At 38.6% G+C, this 24523-nt stretch overlaps 1 protein-coding gene across 5 annotated transcripts in view; it reads left to right on the forward strand.

Annotated features, from left to right (window-relative positions):
- CMSS1 (cms1 ribosomal small subunit homolog) overlaps positions 1 to 24523 on the forward strand; it is a 403057-nt gene that overhangs the window by 308270 nt on the left and 70264 nt on the right. Inside the window, exon 1 of one of the 5 annotated variants that reach the window (XM_036916529.2) lies at positions 22402 to 22523. The exons of the other annotated variants lie outside the window; for them this stretch is intronic. Coding sequence (XP_036772424.2) covers positions 22469 to 22523 — 55 coding nt within the window. The 5' untranslated portion in view covers positions 22402 to 22468. Of the gene's footprint in view, positions 1 to 22401; positions 22524 to 24523 lie in introns of those variants that run through there. 5 annotated transcript variants of the gene reach the window in all.

The raw sequence follows: 24523 nt of genomic DNA on the forward strand, positions 1-24523 counted from the left end.
CTCATGCACCTCAACAAACAAAAAGCAAATAATCCAATTAAAAAATGGGCAGAGGATCTGAACAGACACTTCTCCAAAGAAGAAATTCAGATGGCCAACAGACACATGAAAAGATGCTCCACATCGCTAGTCATCAGAGAAATGCAAATTAAAACCACAATGAGATATCACCTCACACCAGTTAGGATGCCCACCATCCAAAAGACAAACAACAACAAATGTTGGCAAAGATGTGGAGAAAGGGGAACCCTCCTACACTGCTGGTGGGAATGTAAATTAGTTCAACCATTGTGGAGAGCAGTATGGAGGTTCCTCAAAAAACTCAAAATAGAAATACCATTTGACCCAGGCATTCCACTCCTAGGAATTTACCCGAAGAATGAAGCAGCACAGTTTGAAAAAGATATATGCACCCCTATGTTTATCACAGCACTATTTACAATAGCCAAGAAATGGAAGCAACCTAAGTGTCCATCAGTAGATGAATGGATAAAGAAGATGTGGTACATATATACAATGGAATATTATTCAGCCATAAGAAGAAAACAAATCCTACAATTTGCAACAACATGGATGGAGCTAGAGGGTATGCTCAGTGAAATAAGCCAAGTGGAGAAAGACAAATACCAAATGATTTCACTCATCTGTGGAGTATAAGAACAAAGGAAAAACTGAAGGAACAAAACAGCAGCAGACTCACAGAACCCAATAATGGTCTAACAGTTACCAAAGGGAAAGGGACTGGGAAGGATGGGTGGGAAGGGAGGGATAAGTGGAATAAGGGACATTACGATTAGCACACATAAGGTGGGGGGGGTGGCACAGGGAAGGCAGTATAGCACAGAGAAGACAAGTAGTGACTCTATAGCATCTTACTACACTGATGGACAGTGACTGTAATGGGGTATGTGGTGGGGACTTGATAATAGTGGGAATCTAGTAACCACAATGTTGCTCATGTAATTGTGTATTAATGATACCAAAATTTTTTAAAAAGTAAAAAAACAGCCTTAATCCTCAAAAAAAAAGTTATTATTGCTATTATTATTTTTAGACTTGCCTTTCAGAAAGAATCATGCATACCTAATTTGAGCTCCTACCTTGTCCCCAGGACTAATCTGCCTGCATTCAGCATCCATTAGAATTAAGTAACTATCAGAAAAATTTATAACATCAGGATTAGATGTTAGAATCTAATCTAAAAATCTGTAACATCAATATCAGTATTAGAATCACATTCTTCTCATGAAACTAACTCCTAGCTTAACTGCTAGAACTTTCTGGTCAGATTTCTGTTTAATTTGGCTGTCCATAAATGTGATATTCTCCTGGAAATACATTACTTTCTCTATGTGTATATAGATCCAGCCTGATGATGAAGTTCCCATATTTGGGGAATCTGTGTGATTTCATAATCACCTTAAGAGAGTAGAAGTTACTGTACAACTGAAGAAATAGAATACAGAGTGGGAAAAAAATGAAATGTGAAGTTTTAAAAAGGAAAGGATAGCTCATTTTAAACCCTTGAAAAATCTCAAAATCAAGACAGAGACCTCTGGCCCTACATGTTACCAGATATCCTGAGTTGGACAGATTAATTCATTAGAATTTAGTTCTGTGCGTATAGCTAGTGTCTTCCTTAACTTTTTAATTACCAAAACTATGTGCTCATTGTAGAAAATGTCAGATAATTCAAAAGATGAAAATAAAAGTCACTGATTTATTACCACCTAGGGGTAAAAGTTCTGATACATACCTTCTCTTTTTCTTATGTTAAAACTAAAGTACATACTTTTGATTTTTTTAAGTAAACTTTTTACTTCAGGATAATTATAGATTCACATGCATGTTATAAGAAATAATACAGAGAGATTCCATGTATCCTTTGCTGAGTTACCCCCAGTGGTTACATCTTGCAGAAGTATAGTGCAGCACCACAACCAGGATATTAACATTGATGCAACATTTCCATCACTGCAAACATGATGACCTTTTATAGACACTACCTTTTCCCTCCCAATTCCACTACCTCCTTAAACACTTGCAGGCATTATTCTGTTCTCTATCTGTAATTTTATTATTTCAGGAATATTTTTTAAATGTTGTCATATGGTATATAACCTTTTGGGATTGACTTTTTCCACTGAACATAGTCTCTGGAGATTCATCTGGGTTGTTTTATGTATCAATAGTTCCTTTTATTTACTGTGTAATATTCCACAGTATGAGTATAATCATAACATTCACCATTAAAGAACATCTGGATTGTTTCCAGTTTGGGGCTGTTACAAATAAAACTGTCATAAACAGTTGTGTACAGGTTATTATATGAACACAGGTTTTCACATCTCTGAGATGAATGCCCAGAAGTACAATGGCTAGGTCATATTTAGTTTTTTAAGGAACTGCCCAACTGTTTTCCAGAATGGCTATACCAATTTACATTCCCAAAGCAATGTGTGTACCTTTTTTAAATTTTCACCACTGTGGTAAGTGTGTAGTGATATCTCATTTTGGTTTCAGTTTGCCTTCCCTTACTGGTTAATGACATGGAATATCTTTCTGTATGTCTGTCTGCTATTGTATATCCACTTTGGTGAAATGTCTGTCCATGTTTTTTGCCCATTTTCCAGTTGGATTATTTGGTTTTCTACTGTTAAAGTTTGAGGTTTCATTATATATTCTAGGCAATTGTCCTTTGTCAGATATATGGTACACAATATTTTCTCCCAATCTCAAGATTGTCTTTTCATCCTCCTAAAGGAGTTTTTCACAAAGCAAGCTTTTCATTTTGATTAGATCTAATGTATCTATTTTTTTATTCTATGGACTGTGCTTTTGGTGTCAAGAGTAAGAACCCTTTGCCTAGCCCAGAACCCAAAGATTTTCTCTCAGTTTTTTTTCTAAGTGTTCTACAATTTTATATTTTACATTTATGTCCATGACCCATTTTGAGTTAATGTTTTGTGTAAGGTGGTAGACTTAGGTTGAGTTTCTTTTTTTTCCTCTGGATATCCAGTTCTTCCAACCATTTATTGAAAAGGCTTATGTTTTTTTTTTTCTTTTTTTGAATAGTTTTTGCACCTTTCTCAAAAACCAGTCAGGCTATTTGCACGAGTCTATTTCTGCATTCTCTTTTCTGTTCCATTGATCTATGTGTCTATTCCTCCACCAATAGACACATTCTTGATTACTGTACTTACAGAAACCTTGAAATTAGATACACTGATTCCTCCCACTTTTTTCTTCTTTTTCAATATTGTTTTAGTTATTCTAGTTCCTTTGCCCTCCCATATTAAAATTATCTTGTCTATATCAAAAATTTTGCTGGACTTTTTATTGGAATTACATTAATCTGTATATCAATCTAGGGCAAATTGACATATTTGCTATGTTGAATATTCCAATCCATGAGCACAATACGTTTCTGCACTTACTTAGATCTTTGATGTCTTTCATCAGCATTTTGTAGTTTTCAACATACAAATACTGCACGATTTGTTGGATTTCTATCTAAAAGCGGGATCACACTCTTGCAAGCCCATTTCTTCATGAACATGTATATCATAACCATTTTCCAAATCAATATTTTCAACATTTTTAAGTGACTCTAATAATTAGTCCTGGATTTGAATATTCATAGTTATTAGCTAATATCACAAAGACTTATTAGTTGGTTTTTAAATTTTCCCTAACCCAGGATTGGTTCCCCATTCCAATAAAATATTCAGCTAGCATGATTGCTGCCTTCTAAGTTGCAGTGACTTTATTGCATGTTTTTCTGAAGAGCTTTGTGTAATATTTTTACTCAGTGGAAACTTTTATCAGTTAATTTGCTGATTTTTAAAATTTTATCAGCAGTAGTATATCTGGCCATGTAATAATTTTTAATGTTTAGCTAGGTGCCATGATCATCATGCTACATTGCTACTTGAAAAATCTAATAAAATAAAAATAGCAATAAGACTATAGTTCAGTGACTACTTTGACTCTTGGCTGTGCTATAATTTGTTATTGCCAAACCATTGGCCTCTTCTGTGCTGGCTGCAGAACAGCCAGTTGAAAATCAACCTGTGTGACCCTCAGCACTTAGCAGATTCACACAGACAGTAAATAAGAAAAATCATTTTTCTTTATTTTTTGTGTTAGTGATGAGAGGCTTCAGTAGAAGGAGATAATGAGATGGAATGGAACAAACAACTGTGTTTTAAGTCAAAAATTCTGTTTTTGAATCCTAGTTCTACCATTTAACCAACTCTTTGACCTTAGGCAAGTGACTGAATCTCTCAGTCTCAGACTGAATGCTAAGGTTCCTCATCTGTAACATGGTAATTGTAATACCTACCTCAAAACATTCTTAGAATTAATTAAGTTACTCTAGTAAAGCATTTAGCATAGTACCAGGCATATAGCAAGCACTTAGTAGATGTTAGCTATTATTGTCATTTATTCTTATTAATAATAATTGAACTTTTGCTCTTGGTGCCAGTAGATGTTAATACTTGCAAAGGAAGCTTTCCCATAGTATGGATGTTTTTGTGCATGTCTTTCGCTACAGGAGTTTAACTGCTACACTTTGTATCCTTCAGTATCTAGCACAGCAGTACTTTCCTAAAGAATTTTGAGTTTCACAAAAATCATAGCCATATACAGGGGTTGAAACTTACATGAAAAGAAACCATTAGCTATAATGGATTTATAAATGGCTTCTTATAAAAATGACTTTTTTTTAATGGCTTCCTTTAACTAGGAAAACATTTTAAAAGTCATAAATGACCCAGATAAGAAAGACTTTTCATTCACTGCTTGAAACTATATACTTAACAGTTTGGGATTGTAAATCAGAGTCATGTTTAGAACATACTGGATTCAGCCATTATGGGATGTAGCATAGAGCAGTTCAGGAAGCAGTTTTTGCTGTACAATTGCAGAACTCTTCTTTATACATTAAAATGGAGTTTTCAAATTTCTGCCAATGATCATTTTTCATTGGCAACCCAGAGGAGTTCTGAATTGTCATTTTGTGGGCTTTATCAGGAAGCTTAAATCTGGGATTGAATTAGTCAGAGAACGCAAGATTGGGTTTCTGTATTTTCCAGTTTTGAAACCTGCTTAATGTGGATAATGGACTGAACATTCATTATGTTAGTGTTCACACTGGGGGCCATGAAATATAACATTATATAATTCCTTTAAGAAGATCCAGAGACTTCAGTGTACAGACTGATGGTAGGAGACCCTTGGGAGCACAGAGATGCATAATCTTCTAGAACTGTTCATATGTACAGAAAATGACTAAACTATCATCTTTCCAAATTTTCTTCCAAATTTTTGTTTTCACAAAAAACAAGTATACCAAGGTAAGGAAGGTAGGGGAAGAAGAGGGTTCTTCTTGTAGCTGGGATGGTAGGAAAAGCCCCAACTGGCCTGTAGGTAATAGAACATAGGTGTTTATTGTGATCTAACCATGTAACCTTGAGTAAGTCAATTAACTTTTCTCAGCCTCATTTCCATATTTATATAGGGGAGTTGTAATAACGTTTCATTTCCTAAAGTGATAATCAGATAAGACAGCAGAGAAGCATATTGTAAGCTCTAAAAAACTATACAATGTTATTAGCTCTAAAAAAAATGTACTTTGTTATTCATTCATAAATATTTATTAAACACCTATTCTATGCCAGACTCTGACTTAGGGATATGGATAAAGAGTCAAATAAGGAGGTATGGTGTCTAGCAGTAAGGAACAGACAGTTCACCAACGAGGGGCAGACTTGTGAACCACTTAACAACAGTAAAGTCCCATAAGTGTGCAAAGGTGGAACATTCCAGGGATAGCTGAGGGACTGGATTGCTGAAGCAGAATACACAACGGATTTTGGAGTTGAGAAACTCTGAATCCACATTGTTGTAAAGATCATGTTTAAGTTGAGGCCACTCACAAGGAGAGGAAATTAGGAGGAAAAAATTGTTTGACTTAGTTGCCATATTAAATAGGTGGAATGATGAGGAGAGGTCAGTAGATGGCTGAACAGACAAGTGTGGCATAGGCAATAGCATGAGCCTTGAGAGAGAAGGGTTTTGATCTGGAAGTGGAAAAAGAATGGCCTAGAAGCAGCACTATGGGCCCTGGAGAACAGTACTACCCCGGACTTCCTGCTTGAGCTGTGGGAACATGAACAGTCTTTTCAGAGGCTGAGAACGGTCTGGACAGGAGGCAGACCAGGAGGAGAGAGGAGCAATTGTGAGATGAGTAAGAATGTGGGGGTTCCAGTAACAGCAATATCTGTCATTTATTGAGCACCTAGAATGTGCCAGGTACTTTGCTTGGCTGCTTTATACATGTATTCCTCACTGGACCCTAAAAACTAATTACCATCATCTGGATTTACAGATGTGGGCATAGGGCACAGAGAGGTCACGTGTGTCAGTTAGGGTCTCACAGTGAGTCTACACTAGAATCTTTGCTCCTATAACCACCTGACTGCAAAGCCATGTTTTTTCTCTGCTCCACATGTCTTAGGAGACTCAGAGAGCACCATGGGAAGGCTTTTGAGGAAAGTTAGAGAGAAAGGGAAGAACCCAAGGTGGGAACAGAGTTGTATGGGAATAAAAATACAATAGATGAGAGGACTGTTGACTAGAAATGCTTGTGTTTGGGCTGGTGACTGAGCGTGCCCGGGGCTGTGAGGACTGAGACCCTCCGGTGGAGTCTGAGGCCTGGTGAGGTTAGTGACTGCCTTTCTGCAGGTTCGGGTGGAGCGCTGCTGTGAGGTGTCCTGATGTCTTTTGAAGAGAATCCTCCCAGTCAGTTTGCAAAGGGGATCAGCCTTCCCTGACTCTTCCATCCCTGATGGGGTGTCAGTGCTCAGTATTTTAGCACAGGTAATGGAGAACAGAGAAGAAAGTATGGGATGATGCTAGCACTCACTTGTATGTGTCTGGGAGCCAATCAGATTTTGGGGTTCCTTGTCCACTTTGTCCTTGGTTACCTCTGGAGCTGTGTAGTAGAGATTGGAATTGTCATCAGACTATGGTGAAAAGCAAACACAGGTATCAGCCCTTCCCGGGTGGCAGTTACCAGTTACTGTCCTAGACAGCTTTATAACAGAGACTAGAGAAGGAAATCTTTTTTCCTTCCCCACCATCCAGGCACAGCTAATGTCCTACTTGCCTTTACTCAGGGAAATTTAATGCTACTGCTGAAATGGCAGCTTCCCATGGCCTATGAGGAGAGTTATGTGTTGACTGTGGGCACAGATCAGGACCAAAGACTTTTCTGGAAGCAAGCTTTGATAGTAGGAGCAGTCCAGCTCTGTAGCCAGGTAATAGTGGCCTCAAGTAAAGGGTATTAGGTTAGAAGAAGCCAAGAAAAGGCAGAGGGTGATCAACTGAAGAAAAGTTCTGACTCTCACAACCTTACTTTTAGTAAAATACTTGCATTGGAATTCTTGACTGCGGTGAAAATAAATGCACCCTTCAAAGTAACACATGTGCTATCTGATCCAGTCCATCACAGGAGAGGTTAGGGCAGTGAGAGGATTAATAAATGTCCTCAGAAAAGGGATAAAGAAAGAGAAGCAAAAGTAACCTTAAAAGGCTTTACTTTGTGTTGGATGATTGGGGAAGAAATTAGATCCTTGTAAATGTGATTTCTGCTTCTCCACAGGTGGGAGTTCTCTTTTTCCTTTGAATCATGCCAGCACTTTATCTGTAGTTCTTTTGTGAACTTTTCATATTGTGCAGTTTTATAGTTTTCATGTTTTTCCTAACTTTTCTACTAAACTGATAATTTCTCAAGGGACAAGATAGTACTGAGTCCATTCTGTACTGAGTCCATTCTGTATCCCCCACAATGCTTTGCATTCAGTAGCTACTCACTCTTGGGCCAGAAGAATAAACCAAGAACACTGTGATGCCTCTGAATATGTTAGCCCTTTTTCTGGCTACTAAAGAAGACACTTTGCAAAGCCAGCTTTCTCCTTTTTCTGGGATCATGGACTAAATTATATTAAAAGTGTTTTATAATGCTCTGAATCTTGTAGGAGAGAGTGTTTCTGTTTAGGGAATATTGCTAAGCCCTCTCATCAAAAATAGCCTTTCCATCTACCTACAAGCTCTGTCAGGGCAGAGCAGATTGGCAAGGGTAGTTCAAAGGAAGAGCAATGCCATGCCTTCTCCTCATGGCCCTGAAGGTGCCAGTGGAGTTGGAAAATGGATGTGCTTTAGGCTTGGGATGCTAAGGGCTGTAAAAATGGAGCCAACCACTTACTGAGGGTGCATAGATCTAGATTCTGTGAAGGGAGTATCTTCCCTGACTTTTATGTATTCCTGTGCACTCTGTGATCCTAGAGTAGGAGTCTTTAAAAGAGAACTGGGGATTAGAAGTCTCACCACATAAGCAGAGCAGCCCTTTGAGAAGGGCCGCTCAGACCATGGAGAAGGCAGCGGCTAAGAATGGCAGCAAGAGCAACAGGAATGGTGAGAGATGGTCAGAAAGACACACGTCAACCCTGAGGCCTGAACAGAGCAGCCCAATTCTGATGGCTGTTGTTGCTCCCTTGAGGACTTGTACGTACTGTATGGGTATGGAACCAAACCAGTGACAGGATAGCCATTTTAATTTTTGCAAAATCTACTCTAATTGTGAGTCCCTCTGTGAGACTGAGGATCTAGACTCCTCAGGGGTTTGTTCTTCAAATCTTGAATCTTGTTTTTCTGGGAAAGTTGAAAGCTCTGATCAGGCAGGTAATGATAATCATTATGAGTGTCCAGCAAAAAGCAGGCATGGGCAGTGAAGGATCAAAGTAGGGATGGAGTGGTGCATGCTGGCTGCTTGCATGGACTCTATTAGATGCCCTAAGTGGTCACTTCCAGTGGCTATTCCAAATGGCCCCCTGGGATAGTTAAACAGCCAAACATTTGGATTTGGCCTGACTGTCTTTGCAGTATGAATGTTTGTTTGAATAATTGTTGCATTAATTTGATTCTGTCTCTTCCACACTAAAGAAGAGCCTTAGTACCCTGAATGTTGGAGACATTATCAATGAAGAGCTAGCTGATCCTATGTAAAGATCAACCCCTTTTAATATGAACCATGAGCATAGCCCTGCCCAGATGCCTGATAGCCTGTTTAATCAGCTGCATTAATGCAGAAGTTTTCAATTACTAGAAGTGTCCATTTGCACCCCTTATTTGCTTATAGGCCCAGAGGCCAAGTCACCATATTGAGGAGATCCTTTGAGGAGAGGTGGCTTCCCACTTCTCTGAAATGAGGCTAACTGCTATTGTGTGAATTGGGGTTGGAGAGGGCAGGCTGTAGTGAAAGTAGCCTTTCTACCCAACCCATGCCACCAGTCATGCCAAGTTGCCGGCTGGGGGCTGCAGAGAATGCACAGAATGCTTTGCGGTGCATCCAGAGGGACTGGCTGGAGGCCCATCACTGAGTGGCTCACTCTGACCTGCCCAAAGCAAGAAGCGGAAGACCAAATGACATAGTTGTAGTTCTGTTACACTCAGCCTTGTAACTGCATTGGCTGTCTGTCTTTGTTTATTCAAGAACTCCATGCTGCTTTTTATTTTTTTAACAAGAAATTTGAACCACATTTTGTTTGAGATCCTCCAGAGAGATGTAGCAATGTGGTTACCATTTTATAAACTTTTAAACAAAACTGTTAGCAGTTCACAACTTTGTTTAAGAACAATAGCTTGGTGCACAGGCCTGTCTTCTCAGGACCTGGAGGACAGTGACCAAGGCAGAGTAGAATCCAGTGCAGAGCTGGCCGACCAAAGCCTGCTTTTGCTAAAAGGTTAGGGTTGAGGGCCTCTTCCCGTTTTGCAGGAGGAGCAGGAAATTTGACCCTGTTGCTTTCATGATGTAAACCAGTGCACTCAGCTTGCTAGCTCTCCTCAAATAGAAGAGAAATTCCGGAAGAGTGGGGATGAAACCAGTCACCTCTTATTTTACCTTACCCCAAACACTGACCTAGAACCACCATTTTTAGTGTCGCTGGTTCACTGTCTGGCCGTTGCCATACTTGTTTCTTCCCTTCAACATTTTCTACCTCTGTGTTACTTCTCTCTGTGACAGGCAAAACCCACCTGTGCTTTCATTCTAATCTTTCTATTAAAATGTCTACCTTTATCTAACGTTCTCTTCACAATGCAGTTTACGTTTATGGGAAACTTCATTTATGAGTTGCTTCTACTACTATAGTTAGCAGTAGTTACTGTTCATTTAGCATTGTCTTGGACACAATGTTCACAAGAACACTCAACGGAAGTATTGTTTAAGTCTTATAATAAACATTTTTCTAAAAACATACAAATACTTATGCCTATGTCAATTTTTCTACACTATTTACAAAGCTGATTTAGTAGATAATGTATTCTCCTACCAAAGAGTAAAATTGAAATAGTCTATAATTGAAGTTGGCCAGTAATACTGATTTGGGGGATGGCAAGTACATGAAATACATACGAATTATAGGAATTTTGACTAGTAACATCCTTTTTGACATGCTTTTGAAAACTCAGTTTACCCTCCAGCAAGATATTTCTTTTGGATCAAATACAGCTCCTATCTAACAATTTCATAGCTTCTGAGTAAGACTATGATTAAAATGTTAAACTAATTTTGGGGCAAAGAAGAATTACAGGAAGAATCAGAAATCATTGAAAAAGGTGGTTAAAAGGCTGTAAGATTAACCATTTTTAACCTAAAGCACAGCATTTCTTATGTGCCCTTTAAGCAGTACTGACAAGGTGTTTCCTAGAGATTAATGACAGTCTGAGTTAATGGGCTGGGGAAAGTCATTAATCCTTCCACACAGGTAGTTTGGAAAGTAGAAATGAAAAACAACTGCTAGGTCACGGTGATGCAATCCCAGGAGATGCTTCAAAAGATTAGTTCCCTTTTCAGAAGCCCTGCAGCTACTGTTCTCATCTCTTCTCCACATGGCAAACCTCAGACTCTGATTTTCAACCCCTTGAGATGCAATTAAGCTTTTGAAAGTAGCTTGTAATCTCTCTCTCCCCAAACAAAACCCTTTTTATCAATAAACTTCTTCCTCTTCTCTCCCTGTCTCACTTAAAACCCATCTTGAAAGTCTGTTCATTTCACTGGCTTCTTACCATCGGATGCATTTTATTGATTTGGACAGAGTTATGCTCGAGAGTCTAGAAGCCAAGACAGTCAGAATATACCTCCTCGGGGTTTTGATTAGATAAAACATCTATATGTGCTATGCAGGAGATATAAAATTACTGTTAGTGATAAGCTGGGATTGATGGCACAATCAGACCTAGGCACCATTTCAGTAAATCAAAAGAGGTTGCCTTATTGGAAGGACACAGAAACAATTTGATACAGTCAGGATACCATTATGAGCAGAAGTATAAGCTTCCAGACTGTGGAATATGGAATACCATGGAGATGGACACTCGCACGTGATGATACCAGATTGTGGAAGTTCAGTCCTCCTCCAGAGCAGCCTAGGCTGCATCCATTCCACGTGCTGGCTAACCTAGCTCTGTTCCAGGGACCCTCCCATCTGGCTGGATTCATTAATCTCAGGATTATGCAAGATAAAATATGACCTCTGGAGCAAGAAGGACTCTGAGATAGCAGGAAATGGTGTCAGAGGAACTGGAGCCACCTGTGGAAGGACAGTACCAAGAAGTCCCCCTTTGGCCCTTTACCTCAAGAACATTTGATAGCTGAAGAATGATTCTTAGTTGAAAAAGGAGATCTGCCTTCAAGTATGGGCATTTTCTTTGTAACTGTATTTCCCTGGTAAAGGTTAGGCTGCAGAAGCTTGCAACCATGCCTTTGGTAGAGCATATTGTTCACCTTCCAGCTGGGAACACAGGCTTCCTTTGGAATCCTTCAGATGAGTTAAACCCCATCTTTTTCACTCAAGTAGTGTCTGAATGATTGTTCCACAAATCCCAAGCCGATATTCTGATCCCTGTAGTATGTTTCACATGTTGGGAAATGTTTAAATACCAGCTGTTGTTTTGCTGCTTAAAAAAAAAAATGTACTGAAAATTAGTAAAATAGCACAAGTGTGCTAAAGGAAACTGCAGAAAACTTTTCTGGTTAGTAGGGCCAAAGTTACAAATGCAAAAGCCCCATTAAAATGGTGACTGGAATTTTGCCACTAATGTGTATCTGATCTAACTCTGAAAGCATTAAATCCTATGGATTTTGTGACAGAGCCAAGAGATGCAAATTTGTAGCTACCAGTTTAAACTGAAAACTACTGTTTTAGTACTGCAAGTACAGGTGAAAATCTTTATGTTCTTCCATACTGTCTTAAAAATATCCTTGTTTATATACAGATTAGTTCTGCTAGACCTAGCTGGACCTTTCGAGTTCTCTTTTCAACTGTAATTGCCTTGTACAAATGAGCTATCCAGATGTGGAAGGGAACATAATAATACAATTGTAACTAAATTATTTAGGCATGATTGCAGTTTTATGATACCATCTGGAAAACTTAGTAAGTGCGTGTATATCTGAGGTAAACCAAAGTTTTTCTCCCTTCAGTAGGCACTATACTATGGTCCCTTTTGGCACTTTGTTGGTAGTGGAGTTTCCTGGTCACTTTGCTTACTTTAAGAGCATACAATCCACAAGTGTGTCATGGTTTGAACTGGAACCTTCCTTCCACACATTTGGCAGGTGTTTAATACATTTAATACAGTCTTTCTGAAACCTGACCTAACCACTTAACAATAGGATAATAAAACTTGCTGTTTTGTGTGCACTAATGCCGTCTCTCTCAATTAGGAAAGAACAAATAAAACCCTGCAGAAATGCTTTCTTTTAAAAGGACTAATTTAATGCTCTCACATTAACATTGTCCTAAAGGTAATGTTACATAAGTAATTACTGCTACAGAGGAAGAGTCATTTCCCATTCTGTAATAATTTGCATGCGTTTAGGAATTTCAATGTCTCCTCAGAATCCACTGGGCTAGGGGCTCATAAATTATCACATTTTGAGTGTGGAACTTCCATTACATAACTTAAATTTTATGGGAGAAGAGAGCTAGAGAATTGAAAGAAAAAAAAGTTGTTACTTGCTTATGGCTAGAGAATCTCAGGGAAGGGAAAAGATATTGCTACTTCTTTAACACAGATCAAGGAAATTTATGGTTAGCTTTTAATAATCAACTGTCTGGGGTTTTTTAAAAGTACCTAAATGACAAAATTTGGCATTTTAAATTCATACCTGTCAGTGTGCAGTGTCAAGAGCAGTGGTTCTTAGGACCCCAGAGAAAACATCATTCAAATGCCAGTTCCCTTGGTTTCTAGATGATGTTTCTAGCCCATCTTCTTAATTTGGTCTGAGGGGTCCTAAGTTTTGTGTCTGTGTGTATTCTGGGTCTTGTAGCACTTGTCAACTTCTCAGAAGTACCTGGCATACCATATTTCCAAGACTGAATTTTTTTAGAGCTAATCTATAATACCATGATGGGAGTTTTATTAATAATAATGATAATAATGGTTCCTGATGACTGAGCACTTATAATGTGCCACTAACTGTACTTAACACTATAATTCTCACTTATCTCATTTATTACCCCCAACAAGGCAAGTACAGTTATTATATCCATTTTATGATTGAGGAAACTTAAGATTTTGAGGGGTTAAATAACTTGTTGAAGATTACACACAATGGCAATTGGAACTCATGATGCTGTCTGAGACAATGCATGCTCTTAGGCATTATGCATAATGCTGATGAGCACACCCATTTATTGGTTTACTTCTAACTGGGATTTTTGTTTGATACATTCAATTCAAACAGTCCTTACTCCATTCTAGTGAGTGGGCATTGCTCCTTATGTAGATGCTAGTTCAATACTAAAGCAGAGACTCCAGGAGAGTGTCTGGCATTTGTTTGTTACATAGATAAGTAAGTAAAGAAACACATGTATGCCCCTCCCAACATGCCTGGGGCATCTCCCTTTGGGATACCCCTGTAATGAATCCAGGCGGTGGTGATAATCCCAGCGATGGGGCTACTAACTGTTTGTCTGACAGATACTGGACATGCAGGAATGTCTACTGACCACTAAAGTCAGCTGATACTCCCCTGTAATTGTACATTTTATCGAAGCCAGCAGTCTTTGGCCAGTTTCTCCACAACTTTGGAAGGTGGCTACTTGAAGGTTTTCTCATAATTTTTTGCCCCATGGCTTTTCTCAATAGACAGTGCAATTTTGACAGTCAGTGTCACACAAGAATAGAGAGTTGAATTTCTGTAGGTAGAATATTTTTTATTATCTCTAGGAAAAAATTGCATATTTCTCTGCTACTAGCTAGTTCTTCTTGAGGAAATTTCCTCATGCCTTAAATTCTTCATCTGTAAACTGAGGTGGGAGAGGTGGACTATATCAGTTATTTTTCAAGGATTCTTTTTCCTTTATTTTAGGATCCTAAAATTTCTTTTTTTTTCCCCCACTGAAAGTCTATGCAAGAACTCCAATACATGAACACCAAGCAGAATATGCTGGTTGAAGTTTGGAGTGGAAAGCTCTCGTACAGATGTTGATTCCTAACATACACCTAATGTATTCCTAACATACACCCAATGTATATTCCTAATATACACCCACACAGATGGGGATTCCTAATATCTTTTTTTCATTTATTTTATTAAGGTATGATTTACATGCCGTAAAATTTACCCTTTAGAGTGTAGAATTCTGCGAATTTAGACAACTCAACAGTCATGCAACCACCATTACAGTCAAGACACAGAGCAGTTCCATCACCCAAAATGTTCCCCCTCACCCCTTTGTAGGCAACCCTCCCTTCAGGCCCAGCTTCTAGAAACCACTGATCTGTTTTGTGTCCCTTTAGATTTTCATTTTCCTTGGTGTCATATAAATGAATTCATTCAGTATTTAGTTTTTTGAGTCTGGGTTCTTTTACTTAGCACAATGCATTTTAAGTTCATCCGTATTGTGTATAATCATTAGTATTACTGAGTAGTCACTCACTGTGTGAATGTACTATACAATGGGTAATATGATTATCCATTCACCAGTTGAAGGGCATTTGGACTGTCCCCAGTTTTTGGCAATTACAAATGAAGCCACTCTGAATATTGTTGGTTAACATTTTAAGGTTAGTGATATGTCAGTTAGTTGTTAAATTATATTAGAAAACATCATATTTAAGAATCATTGAGGGAAGAGAGAGACACCACAATCTGCATCTGCAAATATGTTTGCATATTTGCATAAATATGTTTGTATAAAATTTTAGATGAAGTCCATAGGACCTTCTCTACCCACACCCACCTTTCAAAATACTGATAACAGCCACAGCTAAGGCATAGATCAGCTTTCTTAGCCACAGGTAATTTCTAAATAGCAGAAATTTATTGCTCACTGTTCTGAAGGCTAGAAGCCTGAGATCAGGGAGCCAGTATGGTCAGATGAGGGTCCTCTTCTAGGTGGCCAACTTAATTGTATCCTCACATGTGGAAGGGGCTGGGAGTTTTCTAGGCCTCCTTTTTCATTCATAAGGGCTCCACCCTCATGACTTACATACCTCCCTAGGCCTCACCTATTAATACCACCACCTTTGAGGGTTAGGGTTTCAACTTACAGATTTGGGAGGAACACATTCAGACCATAGCAGTAGCCATTTTTACTCGTTTGGAGAGGGAAGATTAGGACATGTCATCTGAAGTGGAGCCAGTGCCAAAGTAAAACAAATAAAGTCACCAGTGGACCTCTGGTAGCTTTGGGAACTTGAAGACTGGAGCTACAGCATCTCACACCCTGCATTCCCATTTCTTGCACAGTCCCCTTCAAAAAAGAAAAAAATAGAACATCTTCCATCTAGGCTATAGTAATAAAGGTTGCTCCTCCTCACTCATAATTCAGACATGGTCTCACATCCCTACTTCCCACCAATAGCAAAGCCTTTGATCAATATTTAGTGGAATTCTGCCCATACAAAAGTGCTATTTGGGGGAAGGGCTCCCTACAAAACGCACACTGAGATGTGACCTGTTTTATAAGAATTGACTCCACCGTGCACAGATCATCTGAATCATGTGAAGTGTAGGCAGTGTTTATTGGTCTCTAGATGTTTCCCCATAGTGTGATTCTGCTATATCACTTAGTATGGTGCTGTTCACAGTGTGGTCTGCACACCTGTGTTGGTCTGTAAACTGTTACTTGTCTGCTGTGAGATAAGTCAGAACCAAGAGTAAGCATTTAGGAACTTTGATAGCAATTTTACATTGGTGCAGCATCCCAGTGCATGACCATTATTCAAGTGATTCATTTTTATTGCAGTCCATGATAGGTTGACTGTAACAACATTTTGTCCCACACCACAGGTAGCTGGAAGGCCCTGATTTAGTGTGCTGTTCTCAAGTCTTACATAGGATGCCATCTCCAAATGCAGATTCAGAGACTAGGATGGAGCCTGAGATTCTGCATTCTGACACTCCCAAATGGTGCTCCTGATCCCCCAACCCAACATTAAGGAGCAAGGATTTGGTGCACTTGTAGGCTTCTGCACTGTTTCTCCTTCAATTGGTTTAAACACACATGTTGCCCTTGTTAAACTTTTAAATAAAAAATATGACAGTGGAATCTCTAATCTTGCAGTCTTGCTTTTGGTTGGTCTCAGTGGTAACCTGGACCAATACATTGGAAAGCTTAAATGTCCCAAGCTTCAACACGACACTTGAGAGTCCATAAACAGATGACTATTGTGACCAAATCCCTCTCCCTCCCCCCTGTTATTTCCCTAAACAAGGAGTCTGCTGTGTGTACAGTGTACCAGGGTGAGGATTAGGACACCTAATGTTTCTCATACCCCATTCCTGTACAGCAATAGAACTCTGTAATTTGGTCCATTTCAGATGAGTGTTCCTTCTCCATGTAGAGTGACACACCGCCCTGGTTTTCCTGGCACAGTTGGTTTTAGCACTGAGTGTCCTGCTCCCTGAACACCCCTCAGTCCCAGTACACCTGAACAATTGGTTACCCTACCTCCTCTATGCTTACAGAGTTGGAACCGAGTGGCAGATTCCAGCACCCCTGCTTTGTTGAATCTCGTAAACCATGTAAATATATCTTTTTTTTTTTTTTGAGAGGGCATCTCTTATATTTATTGATCAAATGGTTGTTAACAATAAAATTCTGTATAGGGGACTCAATGCACAGTCATTAATCAACCCCAAGCCTAATTCTCAACAGTCTCCAATCTTCTGAAGCATAACGAACAAGTTCTTACATGGTGAACAAGTTCTTACATAGTGCATAAGTTCTTACATGGTGAACAGTGCAAGGGCAGTCATATCACAGAAACTTTCAGTTTTGATCACGCATCATGAACTATAAACAATCAAGTCAGATATGATTATTAGTTTGATTTTTATACTTGATTTATATGTGAATCCCACATTTCTCCCTTATTATTATTATTTTAATAAAATGCGGAAGTGGTAGGTAGATGCAAGATGAAGGTAGAAAACATAATTTAGTGCTGTAAGAGGCAAATGTAGATGATCAGGTCTGTGCCTATAGACTAAGTATTAATCTAAGCTAGACAAGGGCAACAAAACATCCACGGATGCAGAAAATTTCTCTCAAAACAGGGGGGTAAATGTATCCTTTAAATTAAGAACAGACAACTCTAATTCAGATTCATGAGTGTGTGGTGGACTATTAGGAATATAGTTTCAACAGACCAGGGAAGACCTATATAAATTGTAGAGGAATATGCAAATACAAGGCTTAAAACATTTTTAACAGAAATAATTTTTGTTTTGTATTGCTTTTACTTTTGTTTCAACTCTCTGTACCTTCAGGGATTGGGATGAGTTATAGATTCTCTAAATTCAAGTGGTAAATCACAGTTCAATATTGTTAGACAATCCTAAAAGTCCCTAATATACAGTGGTATCCTTGTCATTAATATCCTAAGCATAAAAGTAGAATATAGAATTATGTTAGTGAACCTTAGCACAAATAGGTATATATTGTTTTAACTCTACCCCAAAAATTTTTATATATTCTTTCATATTTTTAACCAAGATTTGCTACAAGAATTATGATAGCAAATGTATGTAATTTTTTAATTCAAGAACTAATTTAATTTTTTAAGAAATAAATATCCATCTCCATCATAAGCTTTTCTCCCCAATATAAAGTTATCTTTGCATTGGTTGAGGGGAAGAGAAATACAGTAATAAGATTTTTAAATCTGAACTGCAAACTGCACCTGCTTAGGATCTAAAACTGAAATGGAAAACACAAGGCTTAACCCCACATGCTCCCTGATCAAATGCAAAGTTTCTTAAAATAGCTTCATGTGAAGATGTTTGGAGCAGCTGAAAACGAAGATGTTGGTATCCCTAGTCACAACCTGGCAGTTTAAGATCATGCCTCAGAGGCAGCTGTGTCTACTTTCTGTCTCAGGGCTAGGAGCAGCAGCTCTAAGGGGAGGCACAGAGGCAGCCTCTGCTTTATGCACATTGCTATCCACCCCTCAGTTCTACTTCCCAGTCCAGGCATTGTCACTACATCCATCACAAAGATCTACAACGTTCATTCCAAGCCACAAACGCAAGAGTAAAGTAGCTAAAAGCCTCCAAACAATTATAACAAACTTTAAATAGGTCCACATAAATTCCAGAAAAAATGAAAGAAAGAAATGAAGTCTCAGGTGTTTTGTCACAGCTAGTAGCAGACAAAACTAGGTATATATGGTTTCCTGCTGTAACCTCAGTAGCTCAGTTACCAGCCAATCAGTGCACTCTTCAAAATCCATCAAAAAGACCTTCATTCACTTAAGACTGCTTTGTTCAGCACCACCTCTCTTGATAGAGCCCTCAGTTAACCACAGTTACTATTTTTCCACATAGAGAATATTTTCCTGTGATGTTCTCTCCTACCCATGATAAACTGCTGCTCTCGAGGGCCCACTTATATTTCCATCCAAAATAGGTAGACAGTGATCTGATCTGATGAGACAGTGTTTTCTTTTGCCAGACTGGTGGTACAAACCAGCAGTTTAAAATTCCATTTGCATTCACATGTATGTGGATATGCTAATATACTCTTCTGTTTCTGTTGTAAAAAGAAAAAGAAAACAGTAGCTTCTATCCCTTTTAGTAACTAAACTGATTTTTTGAGAGCCAGAGGAAGGAACTGTAGAGTGAGTACCTAGAAGGAAAATAGAGGCAGAAGAGGATAAGGTGTGGGAGGAGGCCTGAAACTCTCCTCCATCAGCATAGTTTCCAGTTGGCCGCTACCACCTTCAAACAGTAGGTCAGAGTACTCATGTTGAAAACTCAGGCTTTTTCAAGTCCTTTATTTGAAACAGTAGACTGTGCCTTAGAGAGAAAATTAGCTGGGCTAGTGCCTTAAATATGTAAAACCTGGGTTTTCCATCTGTTGAACAGGCACTAATACCTGCCTTTCCAATCACACAGGGTCACCAGAGGATCAAGTGAGTGACTGATATTTGGATTCTATTAACACTGTGAAACACCGCATAGGTGTAAAATGATATTATTTTGATTAAGGCCATTACACAAAGTCTAAAAGTGAGAAATTCAGTACAGTTGCTCTTTCAGATATAGCTTCCAGTGACTGATTGTCTCTATCAGACAGATTAGACAGAAACATCTTGAACTTCCATCAGATTTGAACCCCAGATAACTATGAGGCTATAATACAGATTTTGTCCTGTTGTCTTCATTAGGGACTTCCTGTCTGACCCAATTCTGAAGGAACAAACGGAATCAGTATGTGCACCTTTTGTCTAATATTGGTAGCTTAGAACAGAAATGCCAGCATACCTCAAAGAAGACTCAAGTAATCATACTAAAATGTATACTCCACCCTGGTTATTTGATGTTGAGTTGGTCTCTGGAATTGTCTCCATATCTTGCTGACAATAAATGACCCTTTTTAAAGTAGGAAAAATTTTGTTCTGGTCCTTAACTTTTAATCAGAAATGAGGGAGAAAATACTTACCATGGTAAACAGCATGCATAATATACAAGTTCAAATCACTAGTAATCATGGTGGGCCTCTGAAGATTCTTACACCCAGAGTGTGTGGAAACCATGTTTGCCTCATTCACTGCTTTATCCCCAGGAACCCAGTTCATAGTAGGCACTCTAAAATATTAGCTAAATAAATGAACAAATGAATAAACAAATTACACCCTTTACTATAAAATGGTTTCCCCTAATTACAGTGAAACAAAAAAGAATTCAGTGTTCAGTGTGAATGGTTATTAAGTGATTAAATGCTGGTAGTCACTAGTTCTATCCTGAGGAAAATAAAAGCAACTAACATTTTTTCTTTAAATGTTTTTAATATAACATGTTGGAGAGGTGAGATAGTATTTCAGTGGTAATGAAAATTTTGCTTTAGGTGAAGACAATGATATGGACTCTATTTTGAATAAAAGAATACTAGGTCCTTCACTGCTTTTTCTCCCATCCTTTGGCCTCCTCAACTCTTGGCAGGTTGCAATGTCAGTCTCCTACACTGGTGTGCTCTCAAATGCACCATTGTTTTGGAGCCGTAATAAAGTATTTCCATCTCCAGTAGCAGTGCCACCTAACTAACACCAATTCTAGGCTAACAAATTCTTCAGTAACCATTTAAGCAAAGGCAGTTACACATGAACTTTAACAGAAGCTAAACTGCTTTCTAAAAATGCACTCTCTTTGTTAATAATCAATACTTTTCTTTGCCCCAGAATTTTTTGCAGAGTATTTTTGCATTGGTTATCAAGAGCCCAAATGGTACACTTCTTTGGGAAATGACTTAAAAAGCTCTCATCAGAGTAGAGCTGTGTTGTTTGCCCTTTATATTTGTTTTAAAGAAATGGAAATAACCCATGAAAATTTTTGCTGCCTTTAGAAGTATTTATTAGCAAATAGCTCTTAAAGTGTTTATACTGAATTTTAATTAAGTAGAGTGTGACTTTTATAATAGTGTCAATTGATAGCTTAGATATATTAGAATATTTGTTTTTGAGGATACAAGATTGATGTATTGGAAAGGTCATATTAGAAAAGACATTTTTTAATTGCAGTTAGAGGAGCATTACAATAAGCTGAAAGAGATCTCTCCAGTAATACACTACCCCATGTCCCCCTTTAAACACACCTAATACACACAGAATATGGCAAGTGTAGTTAAGCAATATTCATATTGCACTCTTATAATTCTTCCTGAGACTTGCACAGATATTGAAAAAAGATGTGATCATTAGTTTCTATGAAGAGAAAAGGGAATGACTGACTGTGTCATAAGCATTTTAGCTGAACATGTATTTCTGCTGAATGGGTCTCCTATATTCAAAACTGTGCACCCTAAATATTGCATAATACTCCCATTGAGCAAGTACAATGAGCAGAACTTTCTCTGGTATCATTTGGCAGCAATTGCATCATTTCCGATTGACACTGAGATGCAATGTACCCATAGATAACCAGTCATATTTTGAGGGATGACAGGTATTTCCCAAGACCTTCCAAAAACACTACCCACAAATCTTCTGTTCTCTGGCCCCTATTCATAAAAAATAAAAATAAAAATGCAATCTAGTTGCCTTTTTAAAGTGCTAGGTTTTTCTGTCTTTCCATGAAAAGAGAATTTCTCCTCTCCAATCCTGTATACTTCTCCATTATCATCATATTGTGATGACTTTGAAATTATCAAATTATCGATGATCCATCTCAACTTACAAAATCAAGTTATGACAAGGAAAGTCATTTACCCAAACCTGTTTTATTTTTGACCATTGGTGTTACTCTTAAGAAGATAACAATTTAAAATTTCATTTTGGTTTTCTTTCACATCTACCAATTTAGCAAAACTTACCACTGTCAGGATAGTTCTATTTTGCAAAAGGCTCTTTCTTATAGTAGCCTAAAGGTCATAATTTGTCATAAGCTCTTAATCATACCTGAGGTTTACTCCATCACCTTGTGTAATATCCAGAAGATTCTGCTCCTGGGCAGCAGTGCTGGCAGTTTCCTGATGTTGGGTAACACAGAAATATCCCCCAAAGCCCCTTCTCAGCCACGATAGCACACTTATCTTACCGTGCAGGTACCTTTGCTGGATCACTCCTGGGAGTTCTCTCTTCTCATCCCTGCCAAAATCCAGTAGCAGAATCCAGGAACCAACAATGTTTTCTTCTTTTCTTTTTGAACACTCTTTCAGTTTTTGTTTTGTGGGCTTCAAAGCCACAGAGAGTTTGCAACCAGGGGCCACTGACAGTTCTGCAAAGGAGAGGTAGTGGGGAGCCCAGTACTGATTGGGCCCAAACACTAAATATAACCCTCTGTCCCCTGTGGGCAGCGTCCTTCATACTCTGAAGACAGGCGACCTTGCTGAATCTCTCAGAGCTTGCCAGTCTCCACAGAAGAAAGGGTCTAACTGGACCGGCCTGCAGGATGAGGCCACTCAAAAGCCGGGAGCCATCTGCCCAGAGCAGACAAGTAGAGGCAGGTATAGACTCTGTGAGTGTATGTGTCTGTGTGTGTGTGTGTTGGTGTGGGTTTGCATGCCTGTGCCCAGCAGCTGCTCTCCAGATTAAAAGACACCACTCTTTGGCAGGCAGCTCTGAAACACCCTCTTGGGTAATTTCAAATTCATGTGCACATCTTGGCTGAGAGAAGAAGCCTCCCCAGCACAACCTGGACCCCCTTCTCTGCCTTGTCACTGCCCCCAAATACTCTGTTACCCACCAACAAACAGCAGTGCCAGCATCTTAGGAACAGATGCCCACACAGACATTAAATTGACCCCATTTTGTACTCTGCAAATGTGAATTGATGCAAGCCTTGTTTGAGGTTTAAGTGACAAGGGTATGACCTCTTCCTTGACAGTTATAACCCAAGGCACTATAGAGATTCGCTATTATTAACGCTGTGTTGAACTTTAACTTGAATGCCTGCCTGTTCCATTCAGTGTCATATGAGATGTGACAGCAAAGTGCTGAGGAAACTCTAGAGCAACATCCAAATGCATGATGGTGTTTGTTATCATTAACCAGGAGGTTTTTTGTTTTATATTATTCAGGACTTAAGAAAAATCTCATGCCTTACATTGCTAACACTTGAAGAATCTAAGTGGTGTCACTTGTTCCGACCGGAGGGAGAGGGCCAGGAGAAGGAGCTTGTTCATTTCTTCAGCAAGTATGTGTTGTGTCTCCAGTTAGGTATCAGGTCCTCTGCCAGACAATCCCACCACCAACCAAGTGCTCAATCTGCATGTTACCTTACCTGGTCCTCGCAACATTCCTTTAAGTTAGCCCTCTGTTGTTGACCCACCCAGAAGACCAAAGCTCAGAACAGCTAAATAACTTCCCCAGAGTCTCATGATGATAAATACCAGACCAGGGATTGGATCTGAGTCACTCCAAAGCCCATGTTCTTTATTTTCAACTTTAACATTGAAATTATTTCAAACTTACTGAAAAAATACAAGAATAATAAAGAATTCACGTACACTCTTTCACCCAGGTTCTCCAATTTTTAACCTTTTACCTTTACCATATTTGCTTTCTCCCTCTCCTATTCTTCCCCTCGGCCCCTCCTCTTCCTCCTGCCTCTGTATGTTTATATGTGTGTATATTGTTTTCTGAATCCATTCATACTTCAGTGTGATTACCATAAGCCAGGTACACTCTTTGTTTATTGAGATTTAATTGACATATAACATTGTATTAGTTTCAGTGTACGTTGTAATGATTCAAGTACACTCTTTTATATAACGACAGTGTAAAATTAACTTCAGTAAATTAACACTGATATAATATTACTTTCTAATTCATAGTTCTTATTCAACTTTTCAGCGGACTTCTCAATAATATCCCTTATAGGGGAAAAAATTTTTTTTTCTTTTGGTCCATGATTATATGTTGCACTTAGTTGGCAAGTCTTTCCTTCGATACAAACAGTTCTTCAGTCTTTGTCCTTTGTAATATGACATTTTTTGAAGAGTACATTTTGTAAAATGTTCTTCAATTCAGGTTTGGGTGATTTTTCCTCATTATAAGACTGTGCATTTTTTGGCAGGAATAACCTAGAAGCAATGCTCTTCTTCTTAGTTAATCGTATCAAGAGACACATAAATGGAGTTGGTCCCTACCGGTCCCACTTGATTAAGGTGGTATCTACACATAAAGTTACAGTTTTTTCCTTTTCAATTAATGAGTATCTTGTGGGAAGTTACTGTCATAATATATAAATATATTGCTCCTAACTAAACTTTCTACTGTAAGGAAGAGCCTTCCCTTCTCCCCTATTTATTTTTGTATTTATTTATACCACTATGTACTTACAGATTCCTCTTTTATTCAATGGGTTGTACTCCATTAATATCATTATTTATTTTCCCACATGATTTCAGATTTGGCTAGTGGGAGTCCTTTCAAGATGGCTTTTTTTTGTTCTTTTGACAAGTCCTCATCATTTACTGAGTCCCTCCTTACTTTCTGGCTCAAA

This window comes from Manis pentadactyla, chromosome 1 (assembly GCF_030020395.1).
Source record: "Manis pentadactyla isolate mManPen7 chromosome 1, mManPen7.hap1, whole genome shotgun sequence".
Taxonomy (NCBI): domain Eukaryota; kingdom Metazoa; phylum Chordata; class Mammalia; order Pholidota; family Manidae; genus Manis; species Manis pentadactyla.